The 19,862-nt window shown below is 40.1% G+C and overlaps 1 protein-coding gene across 19 annotated transcripts in view; it reads right to left on the reverse strand.

Annotated features, from left to right (window-relative positions):
• Positions 1–19,862, reverse strand: part of XYLB (xylulokinase) — a 95,810-nt gene that overhangs the window by 70,378 nt on the left and 5,570 nt on the right. For all 19 annotated transcript variants that reach the window (XR_013946214.1, XR_013946215.1, XR_013946216.1 and 16 more), the window contains 9 exons: positions 19,206–19,292; positions 17,266–17,394; positions 15,910–15,975; positions 13,471–13,543; positions 7,932–8,050; positions 6,626–6,707; positions 5,582–5,622; positions 5,040–5,155; positions 2,231–2,346 (listed from right to left, as the gene is read on the reverse strand). Coding sequence is in view for 12 of the 19 variants with exons in the window: in XM_080579089.1 (XP_080435215.1) it covers positions 2,231–2,346; positions 5,040–5,155; positions 5,582–5,622; positions 6,626–6,707; positions 7,932–8,050; positions 13,471–13,543; positions 15,910–15,975; positions 17,266–17,394; positions 19,206–19,292 (829 nt within the window). In the remaining 7 variants the exon portion in view is untranslated. The remainder of the gene's footprint in view (positions 1–2,230; positions 2,347–5,039; positions 5,156–5,581; positions 5,623–6,625; positions 6,708–7,931; positions 8,051–13,470; positions 13,544–15,909; positions 15,976–17,265; positions 17,395–19,205; positions 19,293–19,862) is intronic.

Raw genomic sequence — 19,862 nt, forward strand, 5'->3', positions numbered from 1 at the left:
TTAGAAATCCAAACAATATAATAAAAGACAAGTCTACAAAAAAGCACATGCCCACCAAAACATGCACACATGCAAGTAATATAGTAATAAGATAATATATAACATCTCAGAAATAGTTTCAATAAATTATGTGCAAGAGTGAAAGAAAAAAATGGAAAAAGTGAAAGGTTAGTAAGAAGAGTACAGGAATAGGGGAACACTTCATGCACTGGATAAGATTTCATGAGTTTATTAGAGAGCATCAGATATTTTAAGTCATGAAGCAGAGCCGGTCTCTGAATAATTTTGATGAGATCTAAAGAAATACAGTAACGCTTTGCAGGCAGCTAGACAAAAAGTGAGAAAAAGATTTCCCTTGTGTTGATGGCAAGTTGGTCAGAAAAGATATTCAAAAAAAAGAGACAAAAAAAAAAAGAAAATGAGAACAGAAAAACTGAACAGAATAGCTAAGAAACTAAGGGCAGTCAGCACAGCCTGTAAGACTCAGATCTTCGGAAGAAGACTATGCTGCCCTAGCAGCCCCATGAGTATTACCCCTCAAAAAAAAAGAAAAAAAAACAGAAATAGCACTGTGCTTTAGCGCACACAACCTTTTTGATTAAACATTCTGAAAGCCTGCCAGCAAGGAACACTGTGGGTTACAGATCTGCAGGCCCTACCAGGGAATTTATATCCCGAAATTTCCTTCTTGAACCTGCTGCCACCTGGCATATGAGGTGTTCGGGTAAACTTGCTGTTTTAATAGCTTTCTCAGGGACCTCCCAGATGTGACAGGACCTTCGCCTGTTCACCACTCTTCTTTCTCCATTTGTTACCCCCGTTACTCTCGTTATCCCAGCCTCACCCTAGCCACTGCCTCCGCTCATCTCCAGATCTCCAAAGCTTCCAGTGGCATCTTCTTGCACAATAAAGGGTGCAGGGAACAAGTGTCAAAAGGGAGGATGTCTAACCAGGTCCTTCTTCACTCTGCTTCCCTCAGGAACTCGGAGATTCCTGTATTTTTACGTGTATACTGTATCTTCAAGTAACACAGAAGTTAACCAAGGATACCAGTTATTGAACATGACTTTCAGGAAACAAATTTTTACAGGGTACTGAGTTATCCGAAGGAATATACAATAACACAAATTTTAAGACTTAAAGACAGTGTCCTGGTATCCTTGAAATCACTAACAAGATTTCCATCAACTTCCAATTTTTTACTTTTTTTTTTTTTTTAAATATTGTCTAAAGTGGCTGACTTCTGGGTTTTAAAATAACATCTTCCCATTTTCTGAAACACCTGAATCGATTTGTCTTCTAGCGAAAAGAGATGCCTGGCCATTTTAATACCCCACAGAGACTGGATTTGACAGACAACATAACAGAGCATCTAAAAATGAAAACAGTGCTAACCTCACTCTGTCAAGAAACTCTGTCTTTAATTCGCTTTTCTAAGGAGTAGAGTCTTCTATAGCTTAATTATCCTACTTTTTTTTTTAATTAATTTTAACATATCAATTCAGATCTAGTATGATTGCAATGATTTCAAATCCAGTTCTGCAATGGTTAAATTTTAATCTTGATTATGCTCACCTTCCAATAACTTATTTCAGAACTATATAATACACCCATGAAATGTTAAGCCTTAGGAAAAAAATAATGTAAAACTACAAATACATGGATTTATTAGTATTTTTTAAATGTTTGCATCACTGTTTTACTTCATTCACTTAACAAAATGTGGGAGAAAACAGGGATGAAATGACTCTGTGACATACACTGGGGAAAATGTAGGACATCTGGGTACGATTTGATACTTCTGCTTTGTTCACATGCACAGAGCATGATTCTAGAGTAATGTGCAGAGAGCAAAACCATTGAAGACAGAGAGAAACAGCATGGAGCTACTTAACCCACTTGATTTGAATTTCAGCAAAAAGCAACAAACTTTCATGAAAGCCTCCTTCAGAAATTAGTAGTTCTAAACATTCCTTAGATAAAATGCCGCTAACCCCTTTTTAATGACCAAAAGAGCTCTATAAATACCATTTTCTTATTTAGTGAACACTGCAGAAAAATACTCTTATGACACCCACCACCAGAGTATTTCTGAGTACACATTAGAAATTTACCTTGCTTGGCTTAATTCTTGGCCTTTATCACAACCCAAATAAAAAGTAGGTGCAACTCCCACCAAATTATGTCTCCAAGCCAACCCTGGAATTCCCAGCCCTGCTAAGGCTCATACCCAAGTTTCCGTTGTTTCCAGCAACAGTAGATGATAAGGCTTTGGAGAATTCATCCCAGGAGCCTGAAGCACAGTCATCTCTGATCCTCTCTCTCATCAGAGAGCCATTCTTAAAACTAAAACACACAAACATACCACATGCATTTTTCAAACCATTTGGCTATTTTTTAAGCAACTTGATGTTTTACTTAATACTGCTGCTCGTTGTATCACCTGAATACAGCCAGGCAAGCAAAAAGATACAATCATCTCTTCATTATGGAAAGAAAGACAGAGGAAGGAAAGTAAATAAAACAACCGTAACAAGACATGCTAAGGAAAACAGCGCAGAGATGCTCTTCTACGTAGATCTCTCCAACGAGTGAATGGCTTAGATCTACTCTGGCAGGCCATGCCAAACACAAGCTAGCTCTGAACAGCTAACATCTCCCCAGAGCTCCACGTGCAGGAGTTGCAGCCCAGAGCCTGACTTGTTGCAATTTCCTGGAGCCCAAAGCCTTGAAGAATACACACCGTGCACTGTTGGAGCAGCAGCAGGAGCTCCAATCATGCTGGCCGTGAAGCAGGACCCGTGGAGCTGCGTTTCTGCACTGTGCCAGCACTCTCATCAAGGGCTTCACTGAGTCTGGTTGCACCCAAGAGCAAAGACAAACACCTGCTTTTGGACATCCCCCAGCTGGACCCAGTAACTGCTTTCAAGCGAAACGGTCCGTGCTGCAGGTGCACAGGTAGCACTCGTATGCACTGCCAGCAGTACTCTGACGCAGCACTGAAAGCTCACTGTGAGATGGCTGCAAGGAGGAACAAGAGCATCTCCACACTGCATTACATCGTTTATGATTTCAGGAGCCAGCTTGGGTCCAGTAAAACTTACGAGGTCTAGATCCGTGCCAGCATCTGGCGAAGGGAAGCAGCACAGCTGCATCTACATGGTTCTGTCCCAGAGCCAGTAAGACATGCTGTAAAATATGCATCTGTTGAGTGTGCACGATCTGTGCGCCCTTTATGCCATCTCCTCCTTTGTCTCCTCTGTGAATATAACACTCCTGCAACATACTGCAGCACTGGACTCAGACCCGAAGGAAAGCAGTCTGAATACTCTCCAACACGGAGTTATCACACCAACTCAGCAGGAGAGGCACAGAAATATCCAGAAAGAGGGCAAGGAAATTATTGAACATGCTCCATAGCAGCAACTGAAAGCATTCAAGTTTTCTATACGTATATTCTGCCTGGGAGTTCAGGCACTTTTCCTACTAAACCAGGCAAGTCCCCTATTAATTACACTGCTCCATTAGTAAAGGGGTGCCAAAGGAGCAGTGTCAGGGCAGGACCAGCTAGACTGGCAGAACAGGAACTCTTTACATCTGCATGGCTACAGAAGTAGCCTGTGTTCTGAAGGACAAAGATTTGGCCCTCTGCGCGTGCTAAGCTGCAGTAGAAGAATGACAGCAGAGCAGTTATTCAGAAAAACGTCTCAGTGCCTCCTATTACAAACAGGTTGTTTATAGAGCTCTTTCACACAGCAACAGTGGGAAATAGAGAAAAATTGGGAAAAAGGAAAACTTGAATGCAAAGCTTCAAAAATAACCAGCTGCTGGGAAATCACATTATGAAACTCAGTAACTTGCAGTTGACATCACCCTTTTAAGCTCCACTTCACAACACAGTTCCCACTGTCATCTACAGCATCCTTTCACCGTAAAGGTAAGGCTCAACATCACAGCTAAAAGGCAGATTTGAGCTCTGTTGAAGTTTTCAGTTACAATCACCTACAGTTTGATGTTGTAGTGTTAGAGATACGAGGTAATCTCAGGATCCACAGGGAATGGGGTGAGTTAATCACTAATGCCATCAAATCTCCGCTTCGGAAAATGCTACCTTATAGATCTGATCATTTGTAATAATTGAAACAATATTACTACTGTGACTTATAAGAGACAGTCCAAGCAGGGGAAAAAATAATAATCCCTCTTAAGTCCTTAAGAGGGTTTTATGTGCACACTCGTAATTAACAGGCCTGTTACAGAAGTGCTGTCCACTTCCGAAAGCCTTCCCGAGGAACAGCCCTACCCATTCCTGCCAATAACTGCTGTGCTGTGCTCTGTGCAATCCCAGGGATTTAGACACTAAATGTATCTGTGTATTGTGTAAATATTTGCCTCTGACTTCTTTTGGAAGCTTTTCTGGTGAACACAGGGACTCAGTGAGGGACAGCGCAGCTTCAGGCCTTCCTTCCACCTACTTGGCTGGCAAGGGGCCAAACCATTCCCACATCACAGCAGCCAAAAGCTACCAGGAGAATCATTCTGTCAGCTGGGTTTCTTGAGATCTCAGTATTTTCCACATGCGCAGTCTAATATGTCCCTGAACAGCACTGATTATACTCGTCTATGAAAAGGAAGTCTTCACCTGCCCCATTATGTCCCCTCTGGACCACTAGAAGAGCACCGAAGTTACACAGCCCGGTCAAGCTTCTGACATTTCAGATTATTACATTTCAGAAGACTGCTACTCCTGTACATTAAATATATTACCTTCGATTCACAGCGAACTGGCCCTATGTATACATAAAAATAATTTTGTCTTTTTATCGCCATGAGAATTTATCCTTCACAACTCTGCAGTTACCCACACTGAACAACGGGAATGCCATAATCTTGATGCAGATGTTTCAGCAATAGGTTGCCATATACCGTACAGAATGCTGAACATTCTTTTCATTAACGTTTTGCAAAAGAAATAAACCACTAATACAAAGAAAGAATTATGTTATTGGTCCCAGATGTACAAAAAAAAATGGTATTACCATAAAAGTGCCATAAACGTTTGCGAATCAACAGGATTGCAGAGGATATGACCTTCTAAGGCAGGAGTCGGTTCCTGGATCCACAGAAACAATGTGTCACTTGTGCCAAGGCTAATCTGGAAGGAGAAAAAAAAAGTAATTGAAGCGTTATCACAACGTGCACGGAAAGCAATACAGAAATTAAATTAAAACCATTTGTTATTACCACTAATTGTTTTTAAATTACACATTAAGTCAATTGGATTCGTATTGAAGCTAGCTCTGACTTTTAGGTTGTCACATCAGTGAAATACATAGCAGACAGAGACTTGGGCTTTAGGGTCTAGAGCATTAGTTAAAAATAGTTGCAGTTTACTTAAAATCTTTCAGGCAGCTTGCAGATTGATAGAAATAAAACAAGCATGAAGGCAATAAAAAGAAAATCAACACTAGCAGATTAATTTAACTGATAACCTACAGCTATCGTCCTTGTTACCATTTCACATTTCATGTATCCCATTTATTCAGGGATACGGACAGTTTTCAGGAATGTTTTGACTTACTGCAATATCTCCTTCTTGCAGTCTCATCCCTGCCAATGATGCTGAAAGCAGAAGTCAGAATAACAGAGAGAAAGTTACTCATATGACTTAATTTTAGCATGCCACTTGGCACATCATAGTACACTGCACTCACTGTCTCAAAGTAGAAAAAATGGGAATTATGTTCATGATAACCTTGGCCTATACGTTGCAAAAGAGGAGCCAAGAGTTTGGGTGAGAGAGTTATTTTTAACACTTAATCAAAACGCTCAAAACAAACAACTGCAGAACTACAGGATTCTCTGAAGTTTTGTATGTTCGAGTTTGAAATGCTGCGGACCCTTATTTAACAACACACTTTTTAGTACAAAGCCTCCCACCTGCATCAGACTACTCACATATTCACATATTTATCGAACTAAACCGGACTCGAATTTCTAGAGGAAAAATTTGACTTTCAAGAAATTCAGAGCTTAATCATGCCCCATAATACACATGGGAAACATACCATGATGAAGCCTACATCTTTATTCAAACCTGAATATGCTACTTTTATATGGATAAGTATTTTATTTTCATATTCTTGAGAAAAGATGACTGCTCTGCATTGAAACAGTCAAGAGGATTCCAAAAACTGATCCTAAATTAACACCTTTCCTTACACTGGGATATATCAGTCTGACAAAAGGACAGCTCTAATTCTTAGGGAAAGGCTCTTTGATTCAAAAGATACAACAGCAGGTTTTGAATTCACATTTCCTAAGTTAAAAATTGAAGTAATTCGTATTACAAATAGTTTATTCTCTTAGGTGGAGACAAACCAAAACCTAAAGTCACCTCTAATTACTAGGCTACGGGGAATTCATTTGCAGTACCCAGCTTATCCAAGATGCCTACACCTCAGAAGAGCCAGTGATGGATGGCTGTTGGAAAAAGCTATTAATGCTGATAAACATGATATTCTTTCGCTGTATAAGGGAGCATCTGAGAATTAATGAGATTGATCTAGAATTTCAGTACATGCATAATGATATTCACTGAATCTTATACATTTAATCATCTCACCTGGATTGTCTCCTGTAAAGGCTACTACTTTACAGTCTGGGCTAAACCCATATCGCTGAATATAATACGGAGAAATGGACCCCTAAGGAAAGAAATACGGAGTGAAAAAAAAAGCTTAAAAAATGGAAAATGATCTTGCAATGTATGATACAATTGGTCGTAACGTAGAGCTGAAAAACCCTGGAGCAGCTGCAATAACCATTTCTGTATATTTAAGGCAGGAATATTTCATAGATTTTGAATCTTTTTTTTTTTGTCGGAGAACCTCATAGAAATATCCCGAGATTAGATTTTGAAATACATTAAGTAAATAGTAGCATTTTAGCTCTGGGTCACTCTGGAATTATTCACATCAAGTAATATAAACATATCCATCTATTTTGCACAGATACATGAATATTAATACATAAAAATTAGAAATTCAATGCAAACAAAAGAGGAAACAACATTAATATACATCACAACATTAAATGTGAAATAGGACATCTATTATTTTAGGGGTCAAGAACCATATTCTTTTAAGCCACAGAGAAAACATAGGAGAAGAAAACTATCCTTAAAAAATACATGGACATTTATGCGGACTTTTGATTTGTTCCTCTCCATTACACGTGATCAGCATAGGAATCGTAAGTCAGCTACTTCACTAGCACTGAATTGAGAGGGATCAGGTGACAGATATCTACCCTGTTTTACACGTGTACCACCTAAAGCAGTAGCTCTTTCTGTGCTGGACGGTAAGACTAAATTCATTTACTCTAAGAGGTGCGGGCCTTGATTTCATCGTTCTGCTACATGAAACGAGGAGCTCTAAACATCCCAAATGATTCAGGAAGATTAACTTATTAACTCTACAAACAGTATAAAACAAGGTCCCTGTTAAGCAACGCAAATGTTGGGTTCTGTTTCTGCAGTAATAAATACTGTGCATAGTTCTGCAGTCACCAGGTACTTGTGGGCATATGGGAAGTCGGAGGGAAGAACCCCAGTGATTCTTATCATTGCAGCATCTGCCAAAACCTTTATTTTCATAGCCCAGGGTGTGCGAGAACCCCAAGTGATCCATGGTGAAAACTATGGCAGATACAAGGTACCAGTTTTCAAAAATGTCCATTTCTGCTCTGGCATATGCATCTGGAATATCAACTAGCATAACTCTCAGGGTAATTGTACATGCATGCACACACACACACACAAATATACTCTAAGAAAGTACCATCAGCAGGACTCTCAGCACAAAGCCCTATTTCTTCCAGTAAGTTTGTGGTTGTTTTTTTTTTTTTAACTCTTCAAGACGGGCACATACCAGGACTGAATGGGATGGTACAGGGCTTCCCAGTTTCTCTTCCAACCCTGGTGCACAGGCATCAAGGCAGGACGCTGACCATACCTTTTCCCAAATCTGTAGCAGATTCATACCAGAACCTACAAGACACAGACCAAACCAAGAATCATAGATCGTTAAACACAAAACTAGAGTAAAGAAAACAAACAATATTGCATCAGAAAATTCCACCTTGTTACAGGTAACAGAAAGTTTACAGAAGTATATTTTACATTCAAATAGAACAGTTTCAGCTATTCTAAGCATAAAGGATACTGGTTATTCAACCTCTAGATAGCTTTCACCTGTAAAGTTATCAGAAGAGTCTTCCCCGATGCACAATGCACCAGACAAACCAGTTATACCCACATGAAAAGCAAAATAAAGAACACACACTTCCCCATCAACTCCCCCTCAACCTTTCCACCTTATACAGAGACTTCACTACAGCTACTAGAGGTGACGCAGCACTGTCACTTGCAGGTGTGCTGTGCTCATCTGAGACCTAAGCCTCTAATTTTGGGGCTAGCTGCGAGGATCAAGCTTTGAATATTAAAGTCGTGATTTTCAAAAATGCTGAACAACCCACCCGAACCCTGAAACACCTCCAAAGTCTAGATGCTGTGAACTAATTACCGGTTGCAGAAATTCAGATTTGGCCACCTAGGTCCACACCAGAACTATCACTGAATCTGAGGAAGAGCTGGGCATTTTCTGTTTCACTTCCCACTGCTTTTTTGTCACAGTCTCATTTGCGTTGTCCTGGTTTATAAAGTGAACTCAAGTTGGTTAGTGGCCAAATCTATGTAACTTCCTGAGCACTCCACATCCCTTGCTTGCATTTCTAAGATGCATTTAATTGCACATTTCATTAGACTTGAAAAATCCGTGCGCACTTCTGGTTAGTGCTGTTCAGGGACATATTAGTCTTACTCTGGATTAACAACATTTTCATTTCAAAGACTGTTTAGCCCGTGACTTATTTATCCCAGAAACACAGCCACGTTCTCAGCCGAGCACGGTGGAAAACTTCAAATTCACTTCAATTCAATACATCTTTAAACTCAGCGTAACACAAAGAAGGTGAAGCTGACCAACATGTAGAGTTTGTGGAGTACGGCTACGCTTGCAATGCTGGGACACAGAGGAAGAGAAGGGTCATAATCACATCTCAGCCAGCACATTACAAGGCTCTAGCAGAACTCTTATTCTCAACAAGAGCATAAGCCTGCCATATTCCCTGCACATACCCTACTGTTGGTTACACACGCACAAATAAGCTTACACTATCAATTCCCAGTAGCCTTTTTCACTTAATAATGAGTTTAATAATGTTTATTAACAAAATACCTATCTGTACAGTCGAATCCTAAGCACCAACAGCACGGTCTGGACCCAGTGCTTTGCACGGCGCTGTAAATAGAAAAAGTGTCGCACGCTCCAGCTGAGACACCAGAATAAACCAAGCCAAACAGCAGGAAATTTGGACTATACTTAGTAACACAGAAAATAGAATTACATTTATTAAATTCAATCAATCCCATTTCATGCAAATTAAACACTTAAATTATGCACTGGTAAATTTGGCCTGTGATGCGACAGCAGGAATTTGACAGAGCACAAAGCGTGCTTGCTCCCACAGGCAAAGGGTGCGTTTCCCTTTTCTGCTGCCAAAGTCACTACCAGCAACAGGAGAAGGAAAGATGGCAAGATTTAGTCCAGCTTCTCTCAATTCACTCTTACATCTAGCCACCCTCCTGCCTCGGTAAACTGTGTCCAGAATTGTTATCTGCACTTCCAAGACATGGAGCCTCTTCCCAAGCCTCTTAGGCTTAACGAGGCTTTCTATGAGAAAATATACGAAGCTAGAAAGTTTCCTAGAAAAGAGCCTAATGTAAAAGGCCAAGAACACCTTAGCCAAATTAATCAGTGAGCAAGAGAGTCTTTAAATAAAGAGGAATTTCATTAGAAAAGGGTTAGCTGTTGTTTTTTCTTCTTTTTTTTGGTGGTTTTCCTTGTTTGTTTTCTTTTAAATCCTTCATCCCCACATCCTGCAAGCCTAGAGAAGCATTTAACCAGTGTCCTCCAATGTAATTCTGGAAGAATAGGCACAGCCTCCCATCTTTCCTCCTTAAACCAGGCAAAACACTAACCTTTGTAACTGAAAAAGTCTAAGCTTATATAGAAGCTGAAACAACACTTCAGTTTTATTGACTGGTAGATATAGTTGCAAAGAGACTTTAATATGCCCTGAGAAGAGAAAGATGAACTAATTTATCCCACCCTCAAAAACTCATTTAAAAGACGTGAAACAACTATTTTACAAGAACTACTCGTCTGTTGCCCTGGATTCATCCTATCCAGCTGCAGGCACGTGAATGAGAATCTCTAGTCAGCAGAAAACCAAGACCAGAGAGCTGAAAGCTCCCTGGAACTGCTTCTCTTTCTCCTTCAGTCACACAGGGAGCGATGCACAGTGAGTTCCTAACTCACACATGTCCGGTCATGCATGATCTATGCCGCTTCTAGAAGTTAGTAAAAAAAAAAAAATGGCTTAAGCACACCATTGTGAGTTTAACATAAAAATAAACAACAACCTTAGAACTAAGATCACAGGAAAAAAACAAAGGCAGTCTTTAGACTCGTCACTCCAACTAGGTACCCCATCAGCAACGAAGGTCAATAGCCAAGCCCATGGTCTAGTAAGGATTGAGGAAAGGATTAACACGTGGATGAGTAGGATTCAGTATTTCACTGCAAGCATCGCTGACTTCAAGTGACCAAGGAGCACAACTGGGACTTGCTAATATATACTGCTTATACAAAAATATAATTATTTCAAGACTGGAAAAAAAAAATCATTACAAAGACCAAAAGACACTGACTAACTGGCTTTATCAATCAGCAAGCTAAAGATCAATATTTGCATCCATTTAGAAATGGGTAAGTGCATCTATATTACAGCATTCTGGATTGCCTTTTCAGTGAGCAGTGCAGCTCTGCTGACACCAAACAAGCTACAGAAGGAGTAAATTCAGCCCAACAGGCTTCCTTCTGAAAAGGCTTCAGTTCAAAACAGCCTTAGTTGAGACAACAACAGAAACAAATATGCTAAGCTATGATTTGCCTAAGGCTCTTGGAAAATCATTTCAAAAGATAAAGCTTCTGTAGGTCAAGAGCTGAATAGCTGTTCTTTAAGGCGTCTTCTAAAAGAAACAATGCCTCGAGTGTTCGAGTTATTTAGGTCCCAGATGTATCTTACTTTTACCACCTGCACAATATAAATGAAAATCATTCTTCGTTCCACCAGAACGTAATTTGATTTTTTTTTTTTTAAATCAATCACACAAGGTGCTCAGCCATTCATAAGCAGTGGTTTGAACCTTGCAATATTGGACCTTTAAGAAGAAAAATTCCTGAAACTGAGTAGCACATTTCCTACAATAACCCGCAAATTTAAAGAGAGAAGTTATTGTGTAGAGCTAAACAATTTGACAGGGTCTTTTAAAGACGATATGACCTGAAGTTAAACCTACAGAAATGAAGAATAGGTCTATTATCTGAGTATTATTTTGAGATGCATTTCAAACTACAATATACAGGTGCAACGTAAAAGATCAAGTGAATTGCAAGAAATCATATATGACAAAAAAACAGGTTTTTAAGATGGATCCAAAAAACTATTGCATGCATTATAATTACATTTTATTACTGGAATTAGAATTCGCTCTCATTATGTTAACAGAAGAAAAGAACGTACAAGACAAAATATAGCTTACAACGCTGAAAAATCTGTTGTCTTGTAAAAAGAACTGTAACATCCTGCTTAGTTCCCTTATCTTTTTTCACACAAAAATTTAATAATCTTACATGCTCTGAACAGCAGATAACATTGATTCAAGTTATGTAAATAGCCAGAGGTGTAACAGAACAGGCTCGCCTTAGAGCTGTTTGAAAAATGCAACACATTTTCTATGGAAGTTTTCCAACGAAGCAAACTTTTGTTTTGTTTATAGTTTAAAATGTTTTGGTTTCCAACCAAACTGAAATGATCATGTTCCAAAACAGAAGAAGCACAGATTTCCCTCACTCGCTTCCAACTAGAAAAGTCAGAGATAGCATTACCAAAAAAAAAAAAAAAAGGATTTATTATTTGCTTGTGTTTTAAACAAAATTTGAATTAAAATAAACACTCACTGAAAAAATATCAACAACCAACATATTTCTTTGTCAGAAAAAAGGATCTTGGAGCTCTCACCATCTCTATTTGAAATACAGTACATAGAGCTAGTTCTGTAGGTTGGTGAGTGGCCGAAATGCTCAGCACTTGGGCCCACTGAGGAGCAAAGTGCAACTCTCAACAGGTATTGTGGGCAATAATTCATAAAAAAAAAAAATAAAATTTAGTTGTGAAAATACATGGCTAACAGAACAAGACCAGAAGACAAATGTAATAATCTCACAATTGCTGCAAAATAAGCGTGGATTGCCTTGCAATTTTTAAGGTCTCAAATATAAATGGGAAATCTAGTATTGAATAAGTTGTCCATTACCTAAAATTGAGGTGTCTTGCCTTTTCCTGTGAGCTTTGATGGAACAATGAAGGAGAAAAAATAAGATCGTCTTCAGACATGGGTGTCAACTATGGCTCTATAATGCAAAATTTCCTTAGAGAGCCTTGTTATCTAACCTTTCAGCTCTGAAATATATCTCCTCTTATTTTCAGAGAAGGAATCAAAAATGCTATTTAGATATAACAGCACAGCTCCCAGGAAGAAGGTATCCCTCATAAAGGCTGTTTAAATTTGCCATTTAAAAGCTGGATAGCTGAGATAACACACAACAGAAAAGAGAGACACGTGTCCGGTCACTTTTTGGTCTTTGTTATGATGAATGAAGAGATAAAAAAAAGGTTAGATTTTATTCTTTTTAACTGAGCTTGCTTGTTTGTTTGTGTTTTTTGTTGTTGTTGTTGTTTTTGCTTTGTTTTTTCTGGCTTGGCTTTGCTTATCCTGTCAAAATGAACCAGCAGAAATTTCTCTTACAGATCCTTACTCCAGTTAGGTGTGGGGGCGTGTGGAATAATCACAGTATACATCTTGTTTGCATCCTGTGCAACTCAGAGCTAAACCAGCAAAAACAAAGAATATCAGAACTATGAAGTCTACCTGGAAATCCACAACTTTTTCATGCTTTTAAATAGATACGTCAACATTCCTTTCACATCAGAAAGTAATGAAAAAGGTACACTTTCATTTAAGAACTTTTTCTCTGGATCCATTTTATAGAAATTGGAATCATGGCACGCTGGGGATAAATAAGCAGAGCTGACAACACTATCAAGAGTAGCAACAAACCAAAAGGAATAACTTAGTTGAAAATCTAATATACTTGTAATTAAAGTTTAAAGATTGAAAATAAATGGCAGAGAGCCTGTCCCCCCTTTTATGTAAGGTGGGGAGGGATAGAGAGGAAAATTTCCTTCTTGACTTGTCACTACCAGAAAAGCCCACACACTTACCATCACTGTAATCGATGGGCGCATAAGCTCCTAGGAAAAGGGAAGCTGCGAAACTACTAACCAAAGAGATTCTCTGAAAGGAAAAAAAAAAGAAGTGTGAGAGTGATTCCCATCAGTACTCACTTCAAAGAAAATAAATAAGTAATTGGAAGCAGCAAATGTTAATAGATGCTTTATGTTAGACACAGAATGCACACAGAAATACACCTAGAAGGATTATTCAGTTTTATATTCCTGCCTAAGTAACGCAGCAGATATCATTCTAAAAGTAACCCCATGATAAAAGCTGTTAATAGCTCTGCTTTCTGAAACATGCAAAATATACCTAGTATATTAGCGTATTCTATGTTATCATGAATTAATTCACAACTGTGGTGTATCACAGGACCTCGTTTAAGGAAAAATACTCACCGAGAAAAAAACTGTGTGTGGATGACCGGGGAAATGCCCAGAAGACATGAATTGGTCAACCCTGGGTACAGGTCTGAGAGCTTTTCTAGTCACTCTGGCAAGGTTCTGATAGCACCTTTACGTGAGCTCTTACCTTCCTCCCACCTGTGACCTCCTCCCAGCTGAGACCCCAGCCCTCCCAGGAGTTAATCCTAGGAGCTGGTAATAACCAGCTCTGCACTAAACCACTGCCTGCAGCTCTGCCTCAGGATATGTTCCAACAATGCATGAAATCCAGCTGCAGGGCTCCTAGTACTGGCCCCTAAACGCCCTGGCCGTGTAACACAAAGCACTGATCCAACACGAACTCACCTCCATTTCAAGCCTGCTAGAGAAACTACCGAGTTAAGCAGCCAAGCTTTCTGCAGGATCAAGTATTGTTCGTCCCCCAGAAGCTGGTATAAAAGCTGTCAAATTCCTTATTGTGTGCTCTAATTCAAAAGAAATATGATTGTCACCCAGTAACTAATGAGAATCAAATCTCTACTGGTGAAGTGAGCCTGCAGTGACAGGTTTTTGTATTAGCGATTATGAAACCACTGCTTCACACAGCATTCAGAGACGGACTATAGCCAGAGCTCTAAGAAGTGGTTACAATGGCCAGGAAACTTAATGATGCACTTGCTCTTCATGTGTCTCTCCCCAAGAATATGTCACATTGTGCTTAGATAACGAAGGCCTACCTTCTCTGGTGCCCCAATGGGCACTAGCTGCCTGAAACGGAAGGAAAAAGGATGAAGTTAAACTGTGAATCAGCCAGTTCAGCAAGCTGACCTAGAGGAGGAAAAACATCCACCTTCCACGTGCCACTCAGACTGCCAGGCTGCTAAGTGCTGCTTGAAGGTCCCCAAAAGCAATTCTGGCACTGAAATATTTGTGCTAGAACACAACTTCTTGCATATCCTTATTGCCAAAAGGTGCCATCAGTGCCAACCAGTCCTCAAAGTCTTAGCGTACTTAGTCTGACCAGTTCTCAGTTCCCAGGGACTTGCTCCCCACCCTGCCCCTGCTATTCATGCATCTTTCTCTAAACTTACTCTTAAACTTGTGAGCAGACTGTATTAGTGTTCTGTTTCGTCCCATCCCTTACTAGCATAAAGGTTACACAACGAAAAGAGAGAAAAAGAAATTTTTAAAAATGAAGCATTCTCCCCAGAAAACTTTGTAACCCATTTCCCCATGAAATTAAATGTTCCATGTAGAGGTGAGATTCTAAAAAACAGAAAAATTATGATCAATACTAACAAGAACTGCAGTAATATAAAAACACAAGCCACCTGACTTCACAGGTCAGGATGTTTGGTGTTTTCTAACCACAGGGCAGGAGCCTTTCCTCATGTATATCATACCTGCATGGAGGTTTCACCTTGCTTCAAACCATTTTTGTTGCAGCTAGATGCAGACTTAAATTGAAACAATACAATTGCACATTGATTTCTAAAAATTAAAAATCAGAAGGAAACTACACAATGCAATTCATTTGTACTAACAGAATCAAAGTAGCTCCTCAAGGGAAAATCTATGAAAAAAAATCTAGAATTGATTGCAGTTTTTTTCCTATGCACATCTGCAGGGACGCCAGCTTTGTATGGCAGAGCAACCACATTTCTGTATGCAGACAGACAATTCTGAGCGCTAAAATTTCAGTTGTGTGCTTAGTTACCCACTTGTATTTGAATTGCTGAACATACAACTTACTGCCACCCAAACGAAAGCCTGTTTTGAAAAACTTCTTCCACAAATGCAAGATTCAATGGAGCCTGCTGTGGTAAATATAACATTCAAAATGGAACTGATGCCCGATTATTATCCGCCTAATGACTACGAATATAACCAAAAAAAAAGCATTTTTTTATTTCAATTTTAAAAGCAAACACAAGAATAAAAATATTTTTAGCCAAAAAAAGTAATAATCTGACATCTGCACAAAATTCTTTTTAAAAGATTTTCAACTGTGATTTCCAATAAGTATATTGAAGTTGAGCCAACCTCAGTTTGCGTGTAGACCTCAGGATTCTGGCTGTAAATCTTTGCTATCTGGTTTCCTGTAAAACGCTGAGAAAGAAATGCAAATGCTTAGAAACACAAACCCTAAATGGAGTCAATAATCATTAACTCTGTGTAATGAGTTCAGTACATTGCACTTTGGATATTTAATTTGCCTGATGCATGATGAAAGTCAGTGCACAGCAGGCAATCTGCACTAAACAGGCTATAACACATAGTCTCATTATGAGAATTTTGCTCACCTTTTGAAAAAAAAAAGCTTGTGAAAAAGCATTACTATCCATAATTTACACTTCAGAAATGACAGTTCAATGGAATGAATCATTCTTATTACATGCCCAGGAACCAACACTATTCAAATGCTGCCTTCGAATTCTTTAAAAGATTTAGGCTACCCAACCTATGCACCTCTCTGCGAGGAAGGTGAATGGAAGCAGGCAGCAAGTTTCATACTCAAAGAAGCAACTCCAGCAGAAGCTAATGGCAGTTTTAAGAATAATTATTTTTCATTCATATATTGTATCAAACAACAAAAATCTTCTTAACACCAAACTTCTGAAACCTTAACCTTTGGTAAGTTAAAAATAAACTGTTAGTGGTATGCAAAGTCTGATTTCAAACACTGGCCTTACGGCCAGCGCACGATGATTCAAAAACCGAATCAGCAATTTAGGAGATTAGAGCCTTATTCTCTTAAACCAACAGTAAGAGCAGCCAGGTGCCAAGATGCCTGGAGGGCAGCCCCGATCCCACTCAATGTCATAGTTAAAAGAGAGGGAAGGGTTGGGAAGAGGAGATGAGTGACTGAGTACTCTCTGATAGGGTCCCAAACTTCGGAAACTCATTTCTCTCTTAGGTCGACAGCTACTTGTTAGCCTTCAAGGAACATTAAAAGGCTAATTCTTTTAACTACGGAAGTAACCTAGAGCAGCTATCCCCAGACATTGAGTCATAACCCCAAGTAAGCCTGTAACACAAATTAAATTGTCATCTCAATTGAAAATTGGCTGTACAGGAGCTCCCAGTGGAGAACTGGGCCCTGGGAACCACAGGCCAAGTGCAACAGCTCAGTACAGTCACTGTTTCTACAATGGTTCCTGCAGCAAAATTGCCAGTTTTGCCTAATTTCACCTTAAAATTACCATAGAATACGATTTCCACCTCTTCCTTTGTGAGGCTACTACAAAGCACAGTACCGTCGGAGGTTCTTCAAAAACACTGAATAAAATTATCTCTTTCATAGCTAATGCCTGCTCATTATCTGCTGTGGTCGACTTAACAGCAGAATTGTTTCCGTCACCCAGCTCTGCCGAGGACTTTCTTCTCACTGCTCCTCACCTCATAGGCTCGAGATCCAGTGATAGCCGCTAGGCGCTGTGCTCCTCCCACAGCCTTCTCCAGATTGCTGCACTGGGAAGCTGTGCTCGAATCCATCCAGATGGGGCTGTTACTGACAGCAAAACAAGCCTGGAACAAACAATATTCGTTATTAAGAACATCTGAGCTCTTAGAAGTCCCTGCTGGAACAATAACAATCCAGCAGACCTAGCTGTCAACTCACAGTTCAGTGCTCTGAGGTGCCTTCTGTTCCCCTCTCGATAATTACAGGAAAACAGATACTGGACAACACGTTGGTCAGCAGTGGAAAGCCTAACCCAACCTTCACACTCAAGGGAAGCAGCAGGCTCCACCTGCCAGTAATTCACACATGCCCTGCAGCAGGATGTGCTGTGGCAATGTATCAGTACACTCCTTTAGTAGCCAAAGCCCCAGGTCATTTTATACAAGTTTAGACCCATTTTTCAGAACTTCTCTTCAAATATTTAAGACTATCCAGAGCTGTTCTAAAAGATTTCTCTTCAGTGACTGGCATAACCAATGCAAGTGAGGCTTGCCATAAGCAATGCATGTGAGGCTTCGTACATCACCAGAGAGTATTTTAATTCCATTCCCAAGAGTTTTACATAGATGAGATTATTTCCAAAAGTAATCATTTAATAGATCGTTTACACGAATGCCTCCTTTTCAATATACAACTGTTGTTTCTGATCTCAGAATCACAGAACATCCTGAGTTGGGAGGGACCCACAAGGACCATCGAGTCCAGCTCCTGGCTCCACACAGAACAACCCCAAAACCAGACCCTATGTCTGAGAGTGTTGTCCAAAAGCTTTTTGAACTCCTGCAGCTCAGTGTCGTGCCCACTGCCCTGGGCAGCCTGTCCCAGTGCCCGACCACCTCTGGGTGCAGAACCTTTCCCTAACCCCCAGCCTGACCCTCCCCTGTCCCAGCTCCATGCCGTTCCCTCGGGTCCTGTCACTGTCCCCAGAGAGCAGAGCTCAGCGCCTGCCCCTCCGCTCCCCTCGTGAGGGAGCTGCAGGCCGCCATGAGGCCTCCCCTCGGCCTGCTCTGCTCTGGGCTGAGCAAACCCAGGGACCTCAGCCGCTCCTCACAAGTCTAGCACTCCAGACCCTTCAACATCTTTGTAACCCTCCTTTGGACATTCTCTGATAGTTTTACATCCTTCTTATATTGTGACACACAAAACTGCACCCAGTACTCGAGGTGAGGCCACACAGCGCAGAGTAGTGCGGGACAATCCCTTCCCCTCCAGCAGCTAGCCATGCCGTGCGTGATGCACCCCAGGGTACGGCTGGATACAGATCTTGAAGTAAGGAAGGTCAGGGACTTTGAAAGGAAAGCTGTTTTCTCCCTACTTCTCTTTTCAAACAAAACTCTGTCAAGTCTATATTCAAAACATACCAAACACAACAAAAATAGCATTGAGGTTCAACAGTTTACTTGTTAGGAGGTTCTGTCCTCACAGCATTACACTTCCATTGTTTAAGGGGAAATGTAAATTGATTTTTTTTTTTTTAATATTTTCTAAAGAAATCTCAGGCATTTCAAGGAAACTCAGGTGCAATAATATTCTTCATCGCAATTTTTTTGTTAATACAAATTAGAAAAAAATACTTACAGGTTGTTAACAAAAATATTATGTTTCCTAAAAGAACAAACAGGTTGTTACTCTGACATGAAAAGATTGTGGAATGCCCACTGACACCTGTAAGCTTTTAAAGCAGTACACACTGTCGCTCAGGAGAACAGGAAATGTCAAAAGCCCTGGAGCTGAAGGAGTAACCTGTATATTTCCCTTCATGCTGCAGGGACACGCAACTCAGCTAAACATGAGGAAAGGTTGGCAATGAAAAAAGCAATGCCTAAGTATCAGAAAAACTGTAGCTCTCCCTTCAGAGCTTTTTTATGCACATTACCTTTAGTAACTGATGTAAAGGCAGTTCAGGTGATGCATTCTTTAAAATCTGGATGCTTCCTTTCTTCCAATACACACTCCCGTGTTGCTGTAGGAATGTACAGAAACCGAAGTTGGAGATGGCCTGTCAGGCTACAAAGTTCATACCCTGATCTGAATTTCAAGCTCTAAGGGACAGAGAACTCTCTCCAAACTAGGAGAAAAAAATGCACTTTTTCAAATCAAGTGTCCCATTAGAAGACAATTCAAGACTGAGCAAATCATATACTGAAACAGAAAACACAGGAGTCAATACAATAATGGCCTTGAATTATACCAACTACACCAATGAAACTAGATGTACACAAAGAAAACCAAGCCCATAGTTCTTGACCCACAGCTTCATCCAGATTGCTTCAACACCTCTCTTCTGGTTCTTCTGACAATTGAAACCTGTTTGCCCCTTCTTCTGGGGCAAAAACTGGCACATCAGTGCACCTCTGCTGTCTGATCTGCAGCACAGAAACAAGGTCCTTAACAGAGAAAAGGGAGAGAGACGATGTGTGTTGGCAGGTGACAGTTAAGTGAAATCTGTTCTACCTGAAAAAATCTGAATATAGCACCAAGTTGATACCCCAACTTGTTGAATTAAGAGGAAAACAAAGGGAATGCTGGTAGT

Source organism: Anser brachyrhynchus, assembly GCF_964034855.1.
Source record: "Anser brachyrhynchus genome assembly, chromosome: 2".
Lineage (NCBI taxonomy): Eukaryota > Metazoa > Chordata > Aves > Anseriformes > Anatidae > Anser > Anser brachyrhynchus.